The sequence below is a fragment of the Podarcis vaucheri genome (genome assembly GCF_965113315.1).
Source record: "Podarcis vaucheri genome assembly, chromosome: 14".
Lineage (NCBI taxonomy): Eukaryota > Metazoa > Chordata > Lepidosauria > Squamata > Lacertidae > Podarcis > Podarcis vaucheri.
Genome location: NC_138752.1, coordinates 3,988,576 through 4,004,873, shown reverse-complemented (window position 1 = coordinate 4,004,873; position 16,298 = coordinate 3,988,576). Strand labels below are relative to the sequence as shown.

At 44.4% G+C, this 16,298-nt stretch overlaps 1 protein-coding gene across 2 annotated transcripts; it reads left to right on the top strand.

Annotated features, from left to right (window-relative positions):
- Positions 1-3,003: 3,003 nt before the first annotated feature.
- GTF2A2 (general transcription factor IIA subunit 2) lies at positions 3,004-12,430 on the top strand. 2 transcript variants are annotated; one of them, XM_082198161.1, is made up of 5 exons: positions 3,004-3,150; positions 6,100-6,244; positions 7,636-7,740; positions 8,509-8,635; positions 12,102-12,430. In XM_082198161.1, exons 2-5 carry the CDS (start codon positions 6,173-6,175, stop codon positions 12,125-12,127), a joined length of 330 nt encoding a protein of 109 aa, XP_082054287.1. In that variant the 5' UTR covers positions 3,004-3,150; positions 6,100-6,172; the 3' UTR covers positions 12,128-12,430. The 2 variants fall into 2 exon arrangements, with proteins under 2 accessions (XP_082054287.1, XP_082054286.1); XM_082198160.1 differs by having other exon boundaries at positions 3,013-3,150; positions 6,071-6,244.
- The last annotated feature ends 3,868 nt before the right edge of the window (positions 12,431-16,298 follow it).

Genomic DNA, 16,298 nt, shown 5'->3' with positions numbered 1-16,298 from the left:
AGTCATTAAGTAATAGCAGTCCTGAAGTATGGAGGTATTTAGTAAAGTCTGTGGTTTACATAATTATGATTTGGCAACGTATACCTCCCACATTACACTGGCAACATCCCAAATGCTCTTTCAGAAGAAAGAGCAGCTTCAACAGTTCTACCTGCTGTGGTCAGTACAGTGTCATCCTTTTACAAAGGACCAGACTTCCCTGCAAGTGTGAAGGATTACCATCCCACCACCTCCCATGGCACCTAGAGAGCCTTGGTCACCTGGGCAAAGTCAGCCAACCCACCCCACATGCACACACAAATTATTGCCAGAGATTTGGATTCTGCTGCCACAGAATGATTTGAGTGTCTCCGAGCAACCAACCAGCCTCCTACCTCCCTACCAGCCTTTCCAGAGGAATTACCTTGGATACTGTTATGATAAGGCGCTTGGGCAGCTTCAAGCAACGGCAATGAAGCTGACACACTCCTTGGGGGCAGGGGTTGCCAGGATAAGTCTGTGGAAGGTAGGTTGGCTTGACCAGTAGGCTAGGCAAACAAAAGACAACCCACCTCCCAAGGAGCATCCCCAATAAAGTCCATTGCCTGGCTTTGCAAACCTTGAAGGAAAAAAATTCTAGCAAGTTATGCACCCTTTTGTTGTTTAATCATGTCTGACTCTTTGTAACCCCATGGACCAGAGCACACCAGGCACTCCTGTCTTCCACTGTATGCACCCTTAGGAGAACAGTTAAAGCTTCCAACTAGGAAGCCAAGCTGAAGATTTCGTAATTGCTCAACTCCACCCAGCACATCACAAGCAATGTTGCTTGCAGTTGACAGATAGTGTTTTGGCTGTGTGCCTTACAACATAACCCAACAACTTGTTGCTTAATAAAACACTCACTTAACAGCCTCCAGGAACAAAAAACACAAAGCTATAGAGGTGAAATAGCAAGTTATTCATGTACTTTGAATATATGATGTGTGAATTGTTTTCCTTTGAGGATCACATTTAATTCTTCACGAAAAAGTCACAACAGCATTGGAGGTTATTCCTAATAAGCCATAGGATTTTGACACTTTGAACTGAGATAGCTGCATAGGCTATCGCATACAAGGCTATCAAGTTCAGTCACATTTAACACTGATAAATTATTATAGCTTGAGTTTTTGTACAAGATTACATAAAATGCCATTCTTAATATTGCAGAATTTCAAAACTCAAATTGAAACTCATCCTAAGAAGCCAAGATATGCAGAACAAGTCACTTTGGCTCAATAACTGAACAACATATATCCTTTCTTGTGACACTGGACAAGCTCAAAAGGCAATTAACTATGCTGAAAAATACACATCACTAATCCCACAATTCCTACCATTGCTAAACCTAGTTCACTGCATAGTCCATGAGATCCCAATTTTACCTTTATTTCTACACTATTTCCGTCAAAAGCCAGGTTTTCGTTCCTTCCTTCTTAACCTGCAGGGTCCCGTCCCCCCCATTTCTCATCTTTAAGATCACAAAATCCCATTCCTTTCTTTATGCAGCAGAATTGCATACAACCCCTGTCCTGCCCCATGTTCACACTTAAACTCCCAAGGAGCTCATTTTACACAAGCTTAATAGCAGGCCCTATTCAGCTCAGCAGGTCTTACTTCCAGGTAAGCAAGCTTGCACAGGATCAGACTATGTGAACACATAAGAGTATAATCTATGGCTTTTCAAACTGTGGGTGGGTATTTTGTTTTTGTCCCTTTACCTTTAGCTATTCTACATATTTTTGTGTTTTTATATTGTAAACTGCTCTATGATCCTCAGCTGAAGGGCAGTATAGAAATTAAATAAATAAATAAAATGCACTTAGGACTTCAGTGAAAGCTATTCAAGCCAATATACAAACCATAATTATTAGTGGAGGTTGTTACAATTTTATCCCACCTTTCCTCCAAGGAACTCAAGGCAGCTTGCATAGCGCCCCCCCCAAAAAAAACCCTGGTGAGGTGAGGTTGCGAGTGTGTGACTGTCCCCCAAGGTCACCCAGTGAGCTTCATGACTGAGAGGGGATTGGAATCCTGGTGTCCCAGGTCCTAGTCTGACAATCTACTACTTATTTTCTCAGTCCTCTTGGTTAGAACATGGGGAGGGCTTCTTGCTGCCCCCCTCGATTCCTGTTCAAAAGCTTACATCTGCATGCTAGAGTTGCCACCTGTCCTGTATAATACAGGATTGTCACCTATTCCAATGGAAAATGCTACATCCTGTATTGTTACAGTTTTGCCCTGTACTTCAGGTCTTCTCTCTCTCCAAGTGCACGTGTTGGAAAGGTTGTGGGAAAGGCCATGTATTTAAGCTCTGGGTAGCCAAGCACAGGCAGATTTACAATTTCGTGTGTGTGTGCGCGTGCCTGACTGACGAAGTCCAGAGGGGCATCCTGTGAGGCTGCAACCGACTGAAGTCACTTCAGTAACAGATGGGGAGGGGACCGCCCCCAGCCGCCCCACCCTGTCCTGTATTTTGCCAGAACAAAGGTGGCACCCTGCACGCTTCCCAGTTTTATAAGTATATCCACGAATAAACAGATATACGTCAGCAATGACAACAACTATCCAGATTATTGGGGGGGGGGTTGAATGTGAAGCGACAGAGGGAGCCCCCCCCTCATTTCCTGCTCCGAAGCTTCTGTGCGCGTCACTTTCCCTTAGCCCCCCCCAAAAAAATTAAAGCCCCCTCCAGGCGCCCCATCCCATAATATCTCCCCAGCCTCCTGCCCCAATACTCACCAGTCCCCCTCCTTTCCTTCGGCCTGCCTTTCCTCGCCCTCCCCCCACAGATGTTCCTCAAGGGACGACCCTGCCCCGGAAGCAAACGCCACCGGACAGGAAGCGGCGGCGGCGGCGCCACCCAAAAGCGGACGAGGCGAAAAGAAAACGGGGTTCTTCGACTCCGCCCCCTCGCCCCGCCCCGGCAGACGCATGCGCGGAACACGCCCAAGCCCAGCTACGCGGAATCTCTATGGTGGTCGAGCGACGTCCTCTTTCGATTTCCGGAGCGGGAGCTTCCGCTTCCGGACCGAGCAGCCGGAGGGAGCGGAGGGAGAAGAGTCGTGCGCTGTTTCCGCGTCGGTGGCCGTGAGGGGCGGGAGGCGCCGCGGCCTCCTCCTCCTGCAGGTACCGCCTTCCCTCCTGCCGGGAAAGGGGCGACCCTGTCGGGGCGGCGCCCGGGGAAGGGAGGCCTCCGCCACGGAAGGCAGCGCTGCTGCTCCTTCGCTGGGGCGTCGCTTGAGAAGAACAAGAACCGGGGCGGCGGCACCAATAATAAGTCTTGGTTGTTGAAGTGGGGGGGGGGGTTAAAAATGCCCCTGCTCTGCCAGGGCTTTCGTGTGGGGAACAGTCGTGCTCTTGAAACGTCGTAGTTCTATTATGGAAATCTTCTTCTTCTTCTGTTTGTTGATATGCCGCCTTTTCCCCAGGCCGGGACTCGGGCGCCTCACCCAAGTCAAAGCAGCACAGACATAATACTGTACAGAAAGCAAAACACGTGTGAAGAGTAACAGTTAAAAAGATACTGAACCCCAAAACAATATTTTTTAAAAAAATCTATTACAATGTTGTTTTACTGTACATTATTATTATTATTCAGATGCTCTGTGGTTTTAAAACGGGGGTGGTTAACTCCCAAATATTGGGGCAGGGTCCCCCACCCTAATCTTCCTCGTCATGCCCCAGTCTCCACTTGTTTTGGCAGAGGTGGAGATCTCTCACAGAATCATAGAGAAATTCCTTCCAGTAGCACCTTAAAGACCAACTAAGTTAGTTCTTGGTATGAGCTTTTGTGTGCATACACACTTCTTCAGATACCTTCAGTATATTCTTCAGTATCTGAAGAAGTGTGCATGCACACGAAAGCTCATACCAAGAACTAACTTAGTTGGTCTTTAAGGTGCTACTGGAAGGAATTTTTTTATTTTGACTATGGCAGACCAACACGGCTACCTATCTGTAACTAGAATCATAGAGGGTCATCTAGCCCAGACCTTCAATGCAGGAATCTCAACACACAGTTCCCAATCCAACTTGAAAGCAATGCCGGATGGACCTTCGTGCATATGCTAGCAGTTTTCTTAAAGCACCACTATGAAAAGAAAAATATGGTAAAGGACAGATGTTGCTGGGGTCTTTGGGGAGATGGATATTGCCTGCTCATCCAACTCTGGTGATCTGCTCAATTGCTGGATGTGTCTGGTGTGGGCAATGGCACACCCCCCCACACACACCTGGCAATCTGCAGGCATCAGTTGAAGTGGTTGGTGGCTGGTTTGGGTGTGGGTGTTCTGTACACATGTTTGTGTGTGCAGGAATCCTTCCACTGTCATGCAACCCCTGGAGCAGCTACCTTCAACTTTTTAACCCAAATATGCATCTGGGGATCCATTTTTTAATCATAGAAGGGACCCTGAGGGTCATCTAGTCCCTCACCTGCAATTCAGGAATCTCAGCTACATCATCCATTTGCAAGCCCACATGCTAAACCCTGTCCCCGAAGCCTACCCCCCCCCCAAAAAAAGAGACATGACAGTAATGTATGGGTTTAAATTAGGCCACAACTTTATTGAATTTTAGGTATAGAAACCTTGGCCTTGGAAGGTATTCCTCACAACCCAATGGGCTGATGATGTGCAGGGCAGTCAGGTGCAGTGGGAGGAGACTGTAAAGTGTGAACTTACACAGCGTGCCCTCCCCCTCACCAAAGCCGGGAGTTTGACCTACTTGCCGCCGCTCTAGGGCCAGTGACTCCAGTAATCCACACTTTAAGGGACACTGCAACGCCACCAGGTGGGGTGCATGAGTATGTCACCCCCCATCTCGAAGATAGACTAGGATACCGACCAAGCCCTAAAAACCACCAAAGTTGTGACGAATTGCTATGGGGAAGGCAAAACCTGCCAGTGCAGGGAAATTCCTTCCCAGTTGTGAATACCGCGACCATCTTCTGACCAGAGCAGCGCCCGCTGACCTAGAAAGCAGGAGGTTAGCCTGCAAAAGAAGACCACGTTATCTTTTTAGGGAGGGTTGGGTGGGTGAATCTGGAAGGAAACCAAGTGAGTTCACTCTAGGCCAATGGGCATCAGCCTTTTTTCCTGGCCCTCACCCCACCCCCAGCTGGCAGCCCATTGTCCTGCTGAGATGGGAGCAGGGTGATGGCCACCCTATAGGAAGGTGGGTGGCACCTGGCCAGGTAAGCCCGTGCAGTGTCGCAAACCCCGGGCATCTCTTGGGATGGGGCGAGCAGAAATTGCTCCTGTTGCGACCCACCTTGGATCAGTTGAAGACCTGTACCGTAGAGGGTTGGCTAAAGTTTCTGCAGGCCTCCACCTAATTTTCCAAATACAAATAATTTTAAGTTAGCCACCCCTTTTTAAAAATGATAAAATTCCCACCTTTGTCATTTGAAACTCCACTGGGTTTTTACAGTGTGTGAGTTTCCTTGAGAAAGCTATGCCCAAGAAGGTGTTCCACAAATAAAATTATACATTAAAATATTTATTCCTTCTCTTTTATCTGCCTCTTGGGGTAGGGCACAGAGCATAAAAAGAGTTATGTAATACAGTTTTTACACTGCGTAATATCAAAGCAGCTGAATGCAGCTAAAAGCAAACAGCAGCAAGTGGGTTCTTTGAGGCCTTAAATTAGTGCAGAAGAGCGGTAGTCTTGTAATCTGGGGAACCGGGTTCGCGTCTCCGCTCCTCCACATGCAGCTGCTGGGTGACCTTGGGCCAGTCACACTTCTCGGAAGTCTCTCAGCCCCACTCACCTCACAGAGTGTTTGTTGTGGGGGAGGAAGGGAAAGGAGAATGTGAGCCGCTTTGAGACTCCTTAAAGGGAGTGAAAGGCGGGATATCAAATCCAAACTCCTCCTCCTCTTCTTCTTCTTCTGTGACTGAAGTGCTAAAAGTATGCAAAAGAAATATAATTACTTACTTTGTATGCTTTTAAATTAGAAAAGCCACAGTACTACCTTTTGGTATTTCAAATTCGACTCCACTGTTAGTCTTTAACATCCCTAACACCATTTTTGCTCCCTGTCTAGGTCATTAATTGTTATGCTGGATTTCCTAGGCTTTTGGTGAAAGTTGCAGCTGTTTCAGATCTGTGGATGGTCAACAACGGTTTTCTGCCCTTCTCATGAGCCATGGCCTACCAGCTCTATAGAAATACCACGCTGGGGAATAGTCTTCAGGAGAGCCTAGATGAGCTCATACAGGTAGTCTGTAGACTTTGATGCCCTTGTAAGCCTGAACAGCCCAGTGCTGAATTTACACCAGGGTTATGATCTGGCCCCCTGGACACATAAGTGGAATGAGCATAAGTGGGGAGCACCCTGCTGCACCTCCAGCTCACAAGGAGACTTTCCTCAGAGCCCAAAAGGAGTGTCCTCTTGAGGATCCCGGAATGCTCTCCTCATGAGCCAGAGGTGTAGCAGAGCTTTGTTGAGGCTCTTCAGGTCTCTCCCTCACTTCCAGGTTTCTGGCACTGTTCAGTGATACCTCGGATTAAGTACTTAATTCGTTCTGGAGGTCCGTTCTTAACCTGAAACTGTTCTTAACCTCAAGCACCGCTTAAGCTAATGGGCCTCTTGCTGCCGCTGTGCCGCTGGAGCACAATTTCTGTTCTCATCCTGAAGCAAAGTTCTTAACCTGAGGTAATATTTCTGGGTTAGCGGAGTCTGTAACCTGAAGCGTATGTAACCTGAAGTGTATGTAACCCGAGGTACCACTGTACATGACTTGAACACACGTAAATGGTGGGATGCTTGTACAAGCCACAACAGATATTCAAAATATGACTGAATAAAATGTAACATAGTGTTTATTTGCTCTTTACCCCCTCCCTTCCAAGCCTTGCATCATGTGTGGATTTATAAGTAAAGATGAAACACATTAGTGTAATGGTAAGAGGAAATCCACAAAGGAAGATGGTCCTTCTAACATTTCAGTGCAAACCTAACATTTAAAGTTTAAACTTTTTAAACTGGAAGCATAAGGCTTGCAATCTAGCAAACTCCATGCCAATAATCAAATACTTATTTGCTAGTCTAGAAAAACTGGAGATGGGCAGAATACCCATGCTAAGACACACACAGACCTGACTAAAATATGTTAAGAGGTAGCTAATTTTTGTATTGGTGTTCAGGTAAATATGGAAAATCGTTGGGACTGTACTGGTTAGAATTTAACAAGGGAATTTTCTATGTGTTGTTAGAATTGTGAAAGCATAATTTTTTGATAACTTTTGCTCAGGCCTTTTTAATTGGATTGGTGTAACTGAGAACAGCCACAAATTTAATTTAATTGTCAGTCTGCTCTGTTAATAGGAATGTGTTGTTTAGATAGTGGTTTGACATTTTTGTTTAAAGTGTTGTATGATTTTATTGTTGCTATGTTGTCCATTGCGTCCTACCCTAGGATCATTGATTTGGTGGAGGGCAGGCTAGAAATTGAAATAATAATAAAGTAATTTTATAGCTGTGATTACAATGTTTCTATGTAATCAGACTTAACTTAACTTAAGATTTTGGAGAGATGAGCTTGTATTCAATATTGAATGTAATTTATCCTCAAAGCTGAATGTTTTTATTTTTCCTCTCCATTTTAGTCTCAGCAGATCACCCCCCAGCTTGCCCTTCAAGTGCTACTTCAATTTGACAAAGCTATCAATTCTGCATTGGCACAACGGGTCAGAAACAGAGTCAATTTCAGGGTAAGAAAGCTAAATGCTAAGGAAGATAGCTAATGGCTTCTACCATTTACAGTAACTTTTGCTGACTTAAAATGGGTGCAGACTTCTTTTGACTCCAACTTGCAACGTCTTCCTCTGAAGCAAGTTGGTATGGAAAATCTTCCAAGTTTTTTTTTACAATTAATGTTAGGAATCAGCAAAAATGTGGAATCAGAAGAATATATACTTTGATGTTCCAATGCAGTGCAAAACAGGAAGAGGCACCTTGGTTATTTTTTCTATATGTTGACATTATTTTTTCCTGATTTTTTAAAAATTTGGTTTAGTGTTTCATGTGAGCCATCTTGGAAGGATTTATAAAAGGTGAAATATATTATATGAAAAGAAACCAGCATATTGACTTCGTGTCCTGAAAGGTGGATATAAATCATTATAACAAATTAGTTATAAAATGTTGGTGGCAGGACATGCAGCAGTAATACAAAATTTCAAATAACTGGGTTAGTTTTGCTAAATGCCCAAGGGCTGGACTGTGCATTTAAAGGGGGGGGGGATCTAATTGTACTTCTCAGTCCGGCATTTGGCTGTTCTAATTCTCTCCTTTATTCTGTGTGGGTGTTTTTTTTCTTTAAGCCTACCACAAGGTGGCACACGAAGCACACCCTTCAGAATTACTCTGAGGCACATGGGTGGCACAAAATATGAGTGAAACAATTCCAAAGAAGTTTTTCTTGAAGTTACTTAGATGTTCTTTTCTCTCTCTCTTCCTTCCCCTGTTCGCTCCTGAAGGGCTCCCTGAACACATACAGATTTTGTGACAACGTTTGGACATTTGTACTGAATGATGTTGAATTCAGAGAGGTCACTGAGCTTGTGAAAGTGGATAAAGTGAAAATAGTAGCCTGTGATGGAAAAAGTAAGTTCTGGAATGTGATGTGTGTGAAGATGCTGAGATCAAGTGGCAGAATAGCTATATATATATATACACACACACACACACACACACACACACATATATATATATGAAACACACATATATATATACGAAAGCAAATATATATATATATATATATATATATATATATATATATATATATAATATTATATATAATCTATTGGGGGCGCGGGTGGCGCTGTGGGTAAAAGCCTCAGCGCCTAGGGCTTGCCGATCGAAAGGTCGGCGGTTCGAATCCCCGCGGCGGGGTGCGCTCCCGTTGTTCGGTCCCAGCGCCTGCCAACCTAGCAGTTCGAAAGCACCCTTGGGTGCAAGTAGATAAATAGGGACCGCTTACTAGCGGGAAGGTAAACAGCGTTTCCGTGTGCGGCTCTGGCTCGCCAGAGCAGCGGTGTCACGCTGGCCACGTGACCCGGAAGTGTCTCCGGACAGCGCTGGCCCCCGGCCTCTCGAGTGAGATGGGCGCACAACCCCAGAGTCTGTCAAGACTGGCCCGTACGGGCAGGGGTACCTTTACCTTTATATATATATATATATATTTCACAAGAATTACAGCTGTTGGTAAACCCATGAGTCTTTGATGAGAAAATTTTGCACAAAGCATATGAAAGGCTTCTCTCCCCCCTAAAATACGTTTGACCTATTGTTTGGTGGTGGTGCCACCCCAGTCATGAAACTTCCTTTCCTTGATGAAAATTTACTGACTCTCCCAACCATTCAGAGACTATGTTTGGTTTAATTTCAGTTATTTCAGCCTCTAAACTTCTTATTTCACACATGTTGTTTTTGTTTTACTGATGGTTTTTGATTGTATTTTGACTCTCTTTGATAGTTTTATTTTGATGTAAGCTACTGTCAGGAAGTTCTTCCTAATGTTTAGGTGGAATCTTCAAACTACAAGAAAGAAGATTCCACCTAAACATTAGGAAGAACTTCCTGACAGTAAGAGCTGTTCGACAGTGGAATTTGCTGCCAAGGAGTGTGGTGGAGTCTCCTTCTTTGGAGGTCTTTAAGCAGAGGCTTGACAACCATATGTCAGGAGTGCTCTGATGGTGTTTCCTGCTTGGCAGGGGGTTGGACTCGATGGCCCTTGTAGTCTCTTCCAACTCTATGATTCTATGATTCCTTTGGGGTCATTTTTGAGTAGAAGTGTTACATTAGAATGCAAGATAAAATAAGACCTGGCTATTCTGGTTCTTGAATTGAGATTTTAAAATGAGAGAGTTCCTTTGTCACCTGCCCTATAAGTCTCAATTAAAATGGGATTTTCTACCAGGGCAGGATTTTATGAAGAAAGGATGTGTTTGGGTTTTAACCTGATAAAAAGTGGAAAATGCATCTTTGTTGCTATTATGTTCATATCCCACTAGTTTTTATTTCGTACAAGTTATGTACTGTTTGACTGTAGAAAATCTCAAAGCAGTGTACAAGCTATAACTTCTCAGCCAAGATTGGCTTACAATTAAAAGCCATCGCAAGGGGTACTAAACATTAGAGATGTGTGTGTAGCTCTTTCTTTCGGCCTCTGGCAGCTGGTGTAATAGTCCATCCAGCTCTAGATTTTTCCCTCCAGAAGAAGGTAGCAAAAGTATCTGCAGGTGGGGCAGGGGGTTGGCTGATGGTCAAAGTGCCAGGCCACAGACAGCACCTCATCATTTCATTAGGGAAATGCCCTTTAGCCACAATGGGTATTTGTTGTGTAATTGCTGTGTGTGTCTAACACTGTTTGGAAGAGAATTTACACTGCTGAAAGCCAACTGGCTTGGGCAATGGATTTCTAGAGTCTCTGTGGGGAAAGGTCATAGCTTAGCAGTAGAACATCTGCTTTGAATGCAAAAGATCCTAAGCACACAGCATCCTAATCCACAGCACCTCGAGTTAGGCCTGGGGATATCCCATCTGAAACTTTAGAACTATTCTGCTGCTATACAGTGTAGACCAGGAACCTGTGGCCCTCCTCGTGGCCATGCTGTTTGGGGCTGATGGAAGTTGGAGTCCAACAGCCATAGGCTCCCCATCCCTGCTATAGACAATGCTCAGCTTGGTGGACCAATGGTCTGAATTGGTATAAGGTAGCTTTATTCAGTACCTCAAGAGTTAGAATCTTTTTATTTTTTAGAGGAAGGACCCTAGAGTAGAATAGGGGTAGACAACATGGTTCCTGCTAAGTGTTGTTGGACTCCAACCCTCACCAGCCCCAGCCAGCATGGCCATAGTCAGGGATTATGGGACCCATAGTCCAAAATATCTGGAGGGCAACACATTGCCTGTGCCTTGAGCAGGGCATATGCTTTGTATGCAGAAGGTCCCAGGTTCAGTCCCAGCATCTCCAGGTGTGGGAGAGAGAAAACTCCTGTCTGCCATGTTCTTTTTAAAGCAGGAGTGGGAAACCTCAGGCCCTATATAGCCCTTGGGACTCTCCCCAAGCCACACCTCTCAGCAGCCATTCTCCAAGCCCTTCTGGGGTACTTTTGCCTGCCTAGAATATGTCCTTGAAGTGTGACAATGCCTCTTACTTGCCTGGATGGAGAAATGGGTGTATGGGTGCAGAAATATCTCCACTTCTGCATGGATGGAATTTGACATATTATACAGAGGAGAAGCTTCCATGCATTGTTCAACCTACATGTGTTTCTGGCCCCACCCACTACTGGTATGTGCTGCCCAACCCAACCCAGAAAGCTTCCCTTCCCCTGTGTTAAAGACAGTGAAGCAGGAGCTGACTAAAAAGTTGGCACCCTTGTATCTTAACAGCATTGCCTTTTGAAGGATCTTGTTACTTACAGACTTATGTGCCTTCTTTTTTATATTAAAAAAAAATAATCAGTCTTCCTTCGGCACATAAATGCAATTTTTGTAACTTGCTGGTGCAGTGTTAGGTACTGAAGAGTTTCAGAAGGGTGCAGTCAACAGCCCTAGAGATAATGAGAGGGAGCCACTGTTACTGATTGCAGTGTTTCCTCTCTAGCTGCCTTCTGTTCAAAACTGGCTCAATCCATATGAAAAACCTGGTCTATGAAGTTTGTATACAGCTCCCCATACAACTTACACCAGAACTTCAGCAGGAAGGGTTTCTAGGTCAGTGGTAAAGTGTATGCTTTGCATAAGGAATGTCCCAGGTTCAGTTCTTGGCATCTCAACCTGACTCCCTGAATTTTTTTGCAACTGGCAAGACACCTGGAGAGGTGCCAAGCACATGCAACAATTCTTAGATATATGGATCAGTGACCTAACTCTTAGGGTAAGGTTTAGAATGAAATCAGTGAAAAGAATTGAGTAATGTAAAAATTAGGCACAAATCTCTTAGTTTCATTCAGGATTCACGGAAGCCTTGTGGAGCTCATAAAATTTGTGAGATCTCATTTTGGACTGGGAGTTGTCTTTAACAGCAGTGTCCTGTTTTAAATTGCCGCCTTCTCACTTCCAGATACTGGTTCCAATGCTGCAGAGTGAAGAGGAAGATGGGTCCCTGTGCCAGCAATGTCTTTAAGAGGCTGCAATTCTGAGAGAGGAGGGTGGCCAAAGAGTGTGTGGATGACCATTTTAATGATGCAGATATGAGTAATCCATGCTGGAATGCCTTGTGGAACTGTCTTGGCAGAAGCTCTGTAGAGCATCTTTTGAGTTCACCTAAGACATGAAGGCAAAGAATATTGCTTTTTAAAAAAGAGAGAGAAACAAAAAACTAAGAATTAAATGTTGCTTTTTGGTTCATCAAGGTAACTTCTCCAATAAACATTTTATTTAAAACTTTTAGATGAGTGGTAAGTAGACCTGTGTCCTTTTCTTCTGTGAATAGGAATCCCTGGATGGGTTAAAGGAATCTTCTATCTTGTGTATATACAATCAACAATGTACATAATGTCTAAGGATGCCCCAAATTGTAATTAGCTGGGAATCTACACAAATTGAGAACCCCCAAAAAGAGATTAAAAAGTTGGGGGTCGTCTTATACGCCGGGTATGAGCGACGCAGAGGAGAGACCGCCCATTGCTGTGGCAGCGGCTCCAAAACAGTAGCAGCTGGCGGCGGGCTGTGCTCCGTGCCAGGTGGCTTTCTCTCAGCGTAGAGCTGCCCAGCGTATTAGGCGACTGGGCTTATAAAACGGACCCCCAAATTGCAGCTGCCAATTTGGGGAGTTACCTAATATACGCTGGAATCTACAGTATTCTAGTATAATTCTACGGTATTCTAGTATATTCTACGGTATGCTAGTATAAAAGGGTAACCACCCGCTCCCCTCACAGAAGAAAAGTGTGAAAAGGCAGCACTAATATAAGGAAAGTATGGGATAATAATGCTCGTTGTTTTCAGGCCTTGGAAACCCTGGGAACTATGTACAGTATATGGAAGGCACCCTAGAATTTACCAGTTTTTACAACCCTTTAGAAAGAGCCAATTGTGATGTACTTTAAACCTATGAACAAGCATAAAGTAAGACAGTGCAAAAAGCATGCATAAGCTAAAAACAAATTTGTAGCAAATCTACTCAGACAGTAACAGCAGATAATTGTACTGGCAAATGACATTCCTCAAAAGTCAAGGCGCTCCGTGCATCCGGGTTGCATGCAAAGGTACCAGGGTTCAGTCTTCAATGGCATCTCCAGTTAACACCAGGATGGGGAACCTGTCGTCCTTTAGATGTTGCTGGACCACTACAATAATCTCTGACACTATTGGCCATGCTGGCTGGAGCTGATGGGAGGGCACCAAGTTCTCTTGCCTGATCTAGCCCAACCTTCGGTATCCAGCAGTGGCCAGCCTGATGCTTCTAGGAAGCTCACAGCAGATGAAGGTGACAATCATTGCCTGTTGCTTGTTCCCAGAGATACACTGCCTCCATATGTGGAGGATCCTCTTAGCCATCATGGCTAATCGCTTAGCAGGCCTACCCTTCCATAGCTCACTTTCCTGTGGCCTTCCAGATGTTGCTGGACTACAACTCCCATAATCTCCTGACCATTGGTTATGCTGGCTGGAGCTGGTGGGAGTTGGAATCCCACAACCTCTGCAGGGTGTCAGGTTGTGCAAAGCAGTCTCATAGGTATGCATGTGCTACAGAACTCTCCGCTTACCAAAGGTTTTTTGGGTTGTGGTGCTTCAGGTGTTGCTGGATTGCTGCTGCCATCATGTCTTACTGTTGGCCAAGCTGCCTGGAGCCCCTTGTTCCTCATTCCAGATGTACAGAACAAGTCTGTGGTCCTGCTCTGTTACTAAGAAAGTTGCTAACTTTTCCCTAACAGGTCAAGGTGTATTCCCTGGCCTAAGGTACCGTATTTTTCAGGTTTGCTTCTCCCTATGGCAGTCATGATGATCTATCTGTACTGCATTCCATGTACACTACATCATTCACACACCCAAAGCTATAATTGTGGTGGCTTAACTTGTACAAAAGTTTGCAGAAATGGTTTGGTATGCTCTTTTTGGTGGGAGTGAACCTAATGCCCTGAAGCCAACAAATATTTCAGATGCACTGACCTTTTTCTGGTCTCCTGCCTTTTATGAGCAGCCTTCCTCCTAATTGTGCTGTTGGAGAAATGTGAGCACACACTTCACTGGATAGAGGCTTAAAACCAGGGCTTCATTTTTCTTCTAGAACATTGAGATCTGCCACAACGCAAATTCTTACTCCTTTTATGTAGATTACAGTGATACCTCGGGTTAAGTACTTAATTTGTTCCGAAGGTCCGTTCTTAACCTGAAACTGTTCTTAACCTGAAGCACAACCAATGGGGCCTCCTGCTGCCGCCGCGCTGCCAAAGCACGATTTCTGTTCTTATCCTGAAGCAAAGTTTTTAACCCAAGGTACTATTTCTGGGTTAGCGGAGTCTGTAACCTGAAGCGTATGTAACCCCGAGGTACCACTGTAATGGTTTTTAAAAGTTTAGGTAGAAAGTAGCCCTGATTAACCGGGCAGCACATTAAAAAAAAATACTTATTCAAGCATTTATAAAAATTGTGAATGGCAAGCAACATCCTAAAAGAGACATTCCCAATTCTCTCACACCCAGTGCATCACTGAAGATGTTGCCAGGGGCCACACATATTAAACAAAAAAGGAGCCCTTTTGCCCCAGAATGCTTCTTTTTACTGAGAGCTGATCTGTTTGTACAAGAACATGAGAACAGCCTGCTGGATCAGGCCAATGGCTCATCTTGTCCAGCGTTCCTGTTCTCATAGTGGCCAGCCAGATTCCCTTGGCAAACCAGCAAGCAGCACAAGAGCAGTAGCTGTAGAACTGTTTGCTGGTAGATAGTTTAGGCTGACAACCATCTCATGAAATGGGAAGCTTCCTGAGAACTGATATCTTTTAAGTCTTCTGTCACCATAGTTTAATGCCACAATAGCATCAAACATACTGCTGGTGCCGTAGCCCACATTAACCTGACACCACTGAGTGCCAGTTCTATTGTTGTCATTTGGATCTTGTTCTGTAGGATGTAGCAAAGTGAACAAACTGCATTCCATGCATGTGTGTACATGTGGATTGCATTTTTAACACTTTTGTTTCAAAATGACCTTTATTCTGCCCCATCTTACTATTCAGCTGTGTGATGTATGCTTGTGCTACAATCAAAGCTGCTGTGAATACAGTGGTCTGTGACTTGACTAATTCAGCTTGGTAGAAAACCACTTAAAAGCTAGTTTCAGTTAAAAAAGAAAACTTTAACAGAGTTTAATCAGCCACCTTGTCCTCTCCCCTGACAAAAATCCCCATTTCCAGGGGACAACGCTGAACTAAATCCACCCTATTTTTAAACTCATACACGCTAGAATTGACGTGAGCTCATTAGTTGGGCAACACTTCCTTGTGCTAATCTAACAAGGACTTCTTGATTGAATTCCAAGCATTAGCATCTAGATGGGGACGGCGAGAAACTAGCTGGGGATGTAAATTGGGAGTAACCTCATGAGGGAGCCCAGTCCATGAGCAAGATAGGAGCCACAGCTGAGACAGTGCCTCCATCACAGTGCCAACATCAAGGTAACAACAGCAGTTGGCCCAATGTGCAACAGCTGTGGAAAAGGCAAAGTCAATTTCTGGGATCATTATGAAAGGGACTGAAATAAAATTGTCAGTATCATAATGACTTTATACAAATCTATGGTGGAAAGGGGCAGCCAAAATGGTCAAAAGGTTGGAGCAAATCCCCTATGAGGTACCATTACAACCTTGGGGGCTTTTTATTTTAGATGGTGAGTAAGGTAGTATGTGATAAAGCTGTACAAAATTACTCATGGTGTGATAGAATGTGGGGTCACCCGGACAAAAGACCCTGGTAGCCTGATGTCATGAAACTGACCAGAGGGGCAGCAACTCGGGACCTAATGGTAAGTGGCATCCAGGATCTGGTGCAAGATATACCGTATTTTTCCGTGTCTAAGACAATGTTTTTTGCTAAAAAAAAGTAATAGTCCAAATCTTGGTCACATTTTTAGTTGAAATTTAGTCAAAAAGCTCAACAACTTTGGGTGACCTCCCTCCCCCAAAAAAAGCTCAAAGTTGTTCTGCTTGTTTAAAATACTGATTTCATAATTTTGGGTTCAAAAAAATACGGGGCATCTTATACATGGGGGCGTCTTATACACAGAAAAATACAGTAAGTGTTGTTGAGCCAATTGG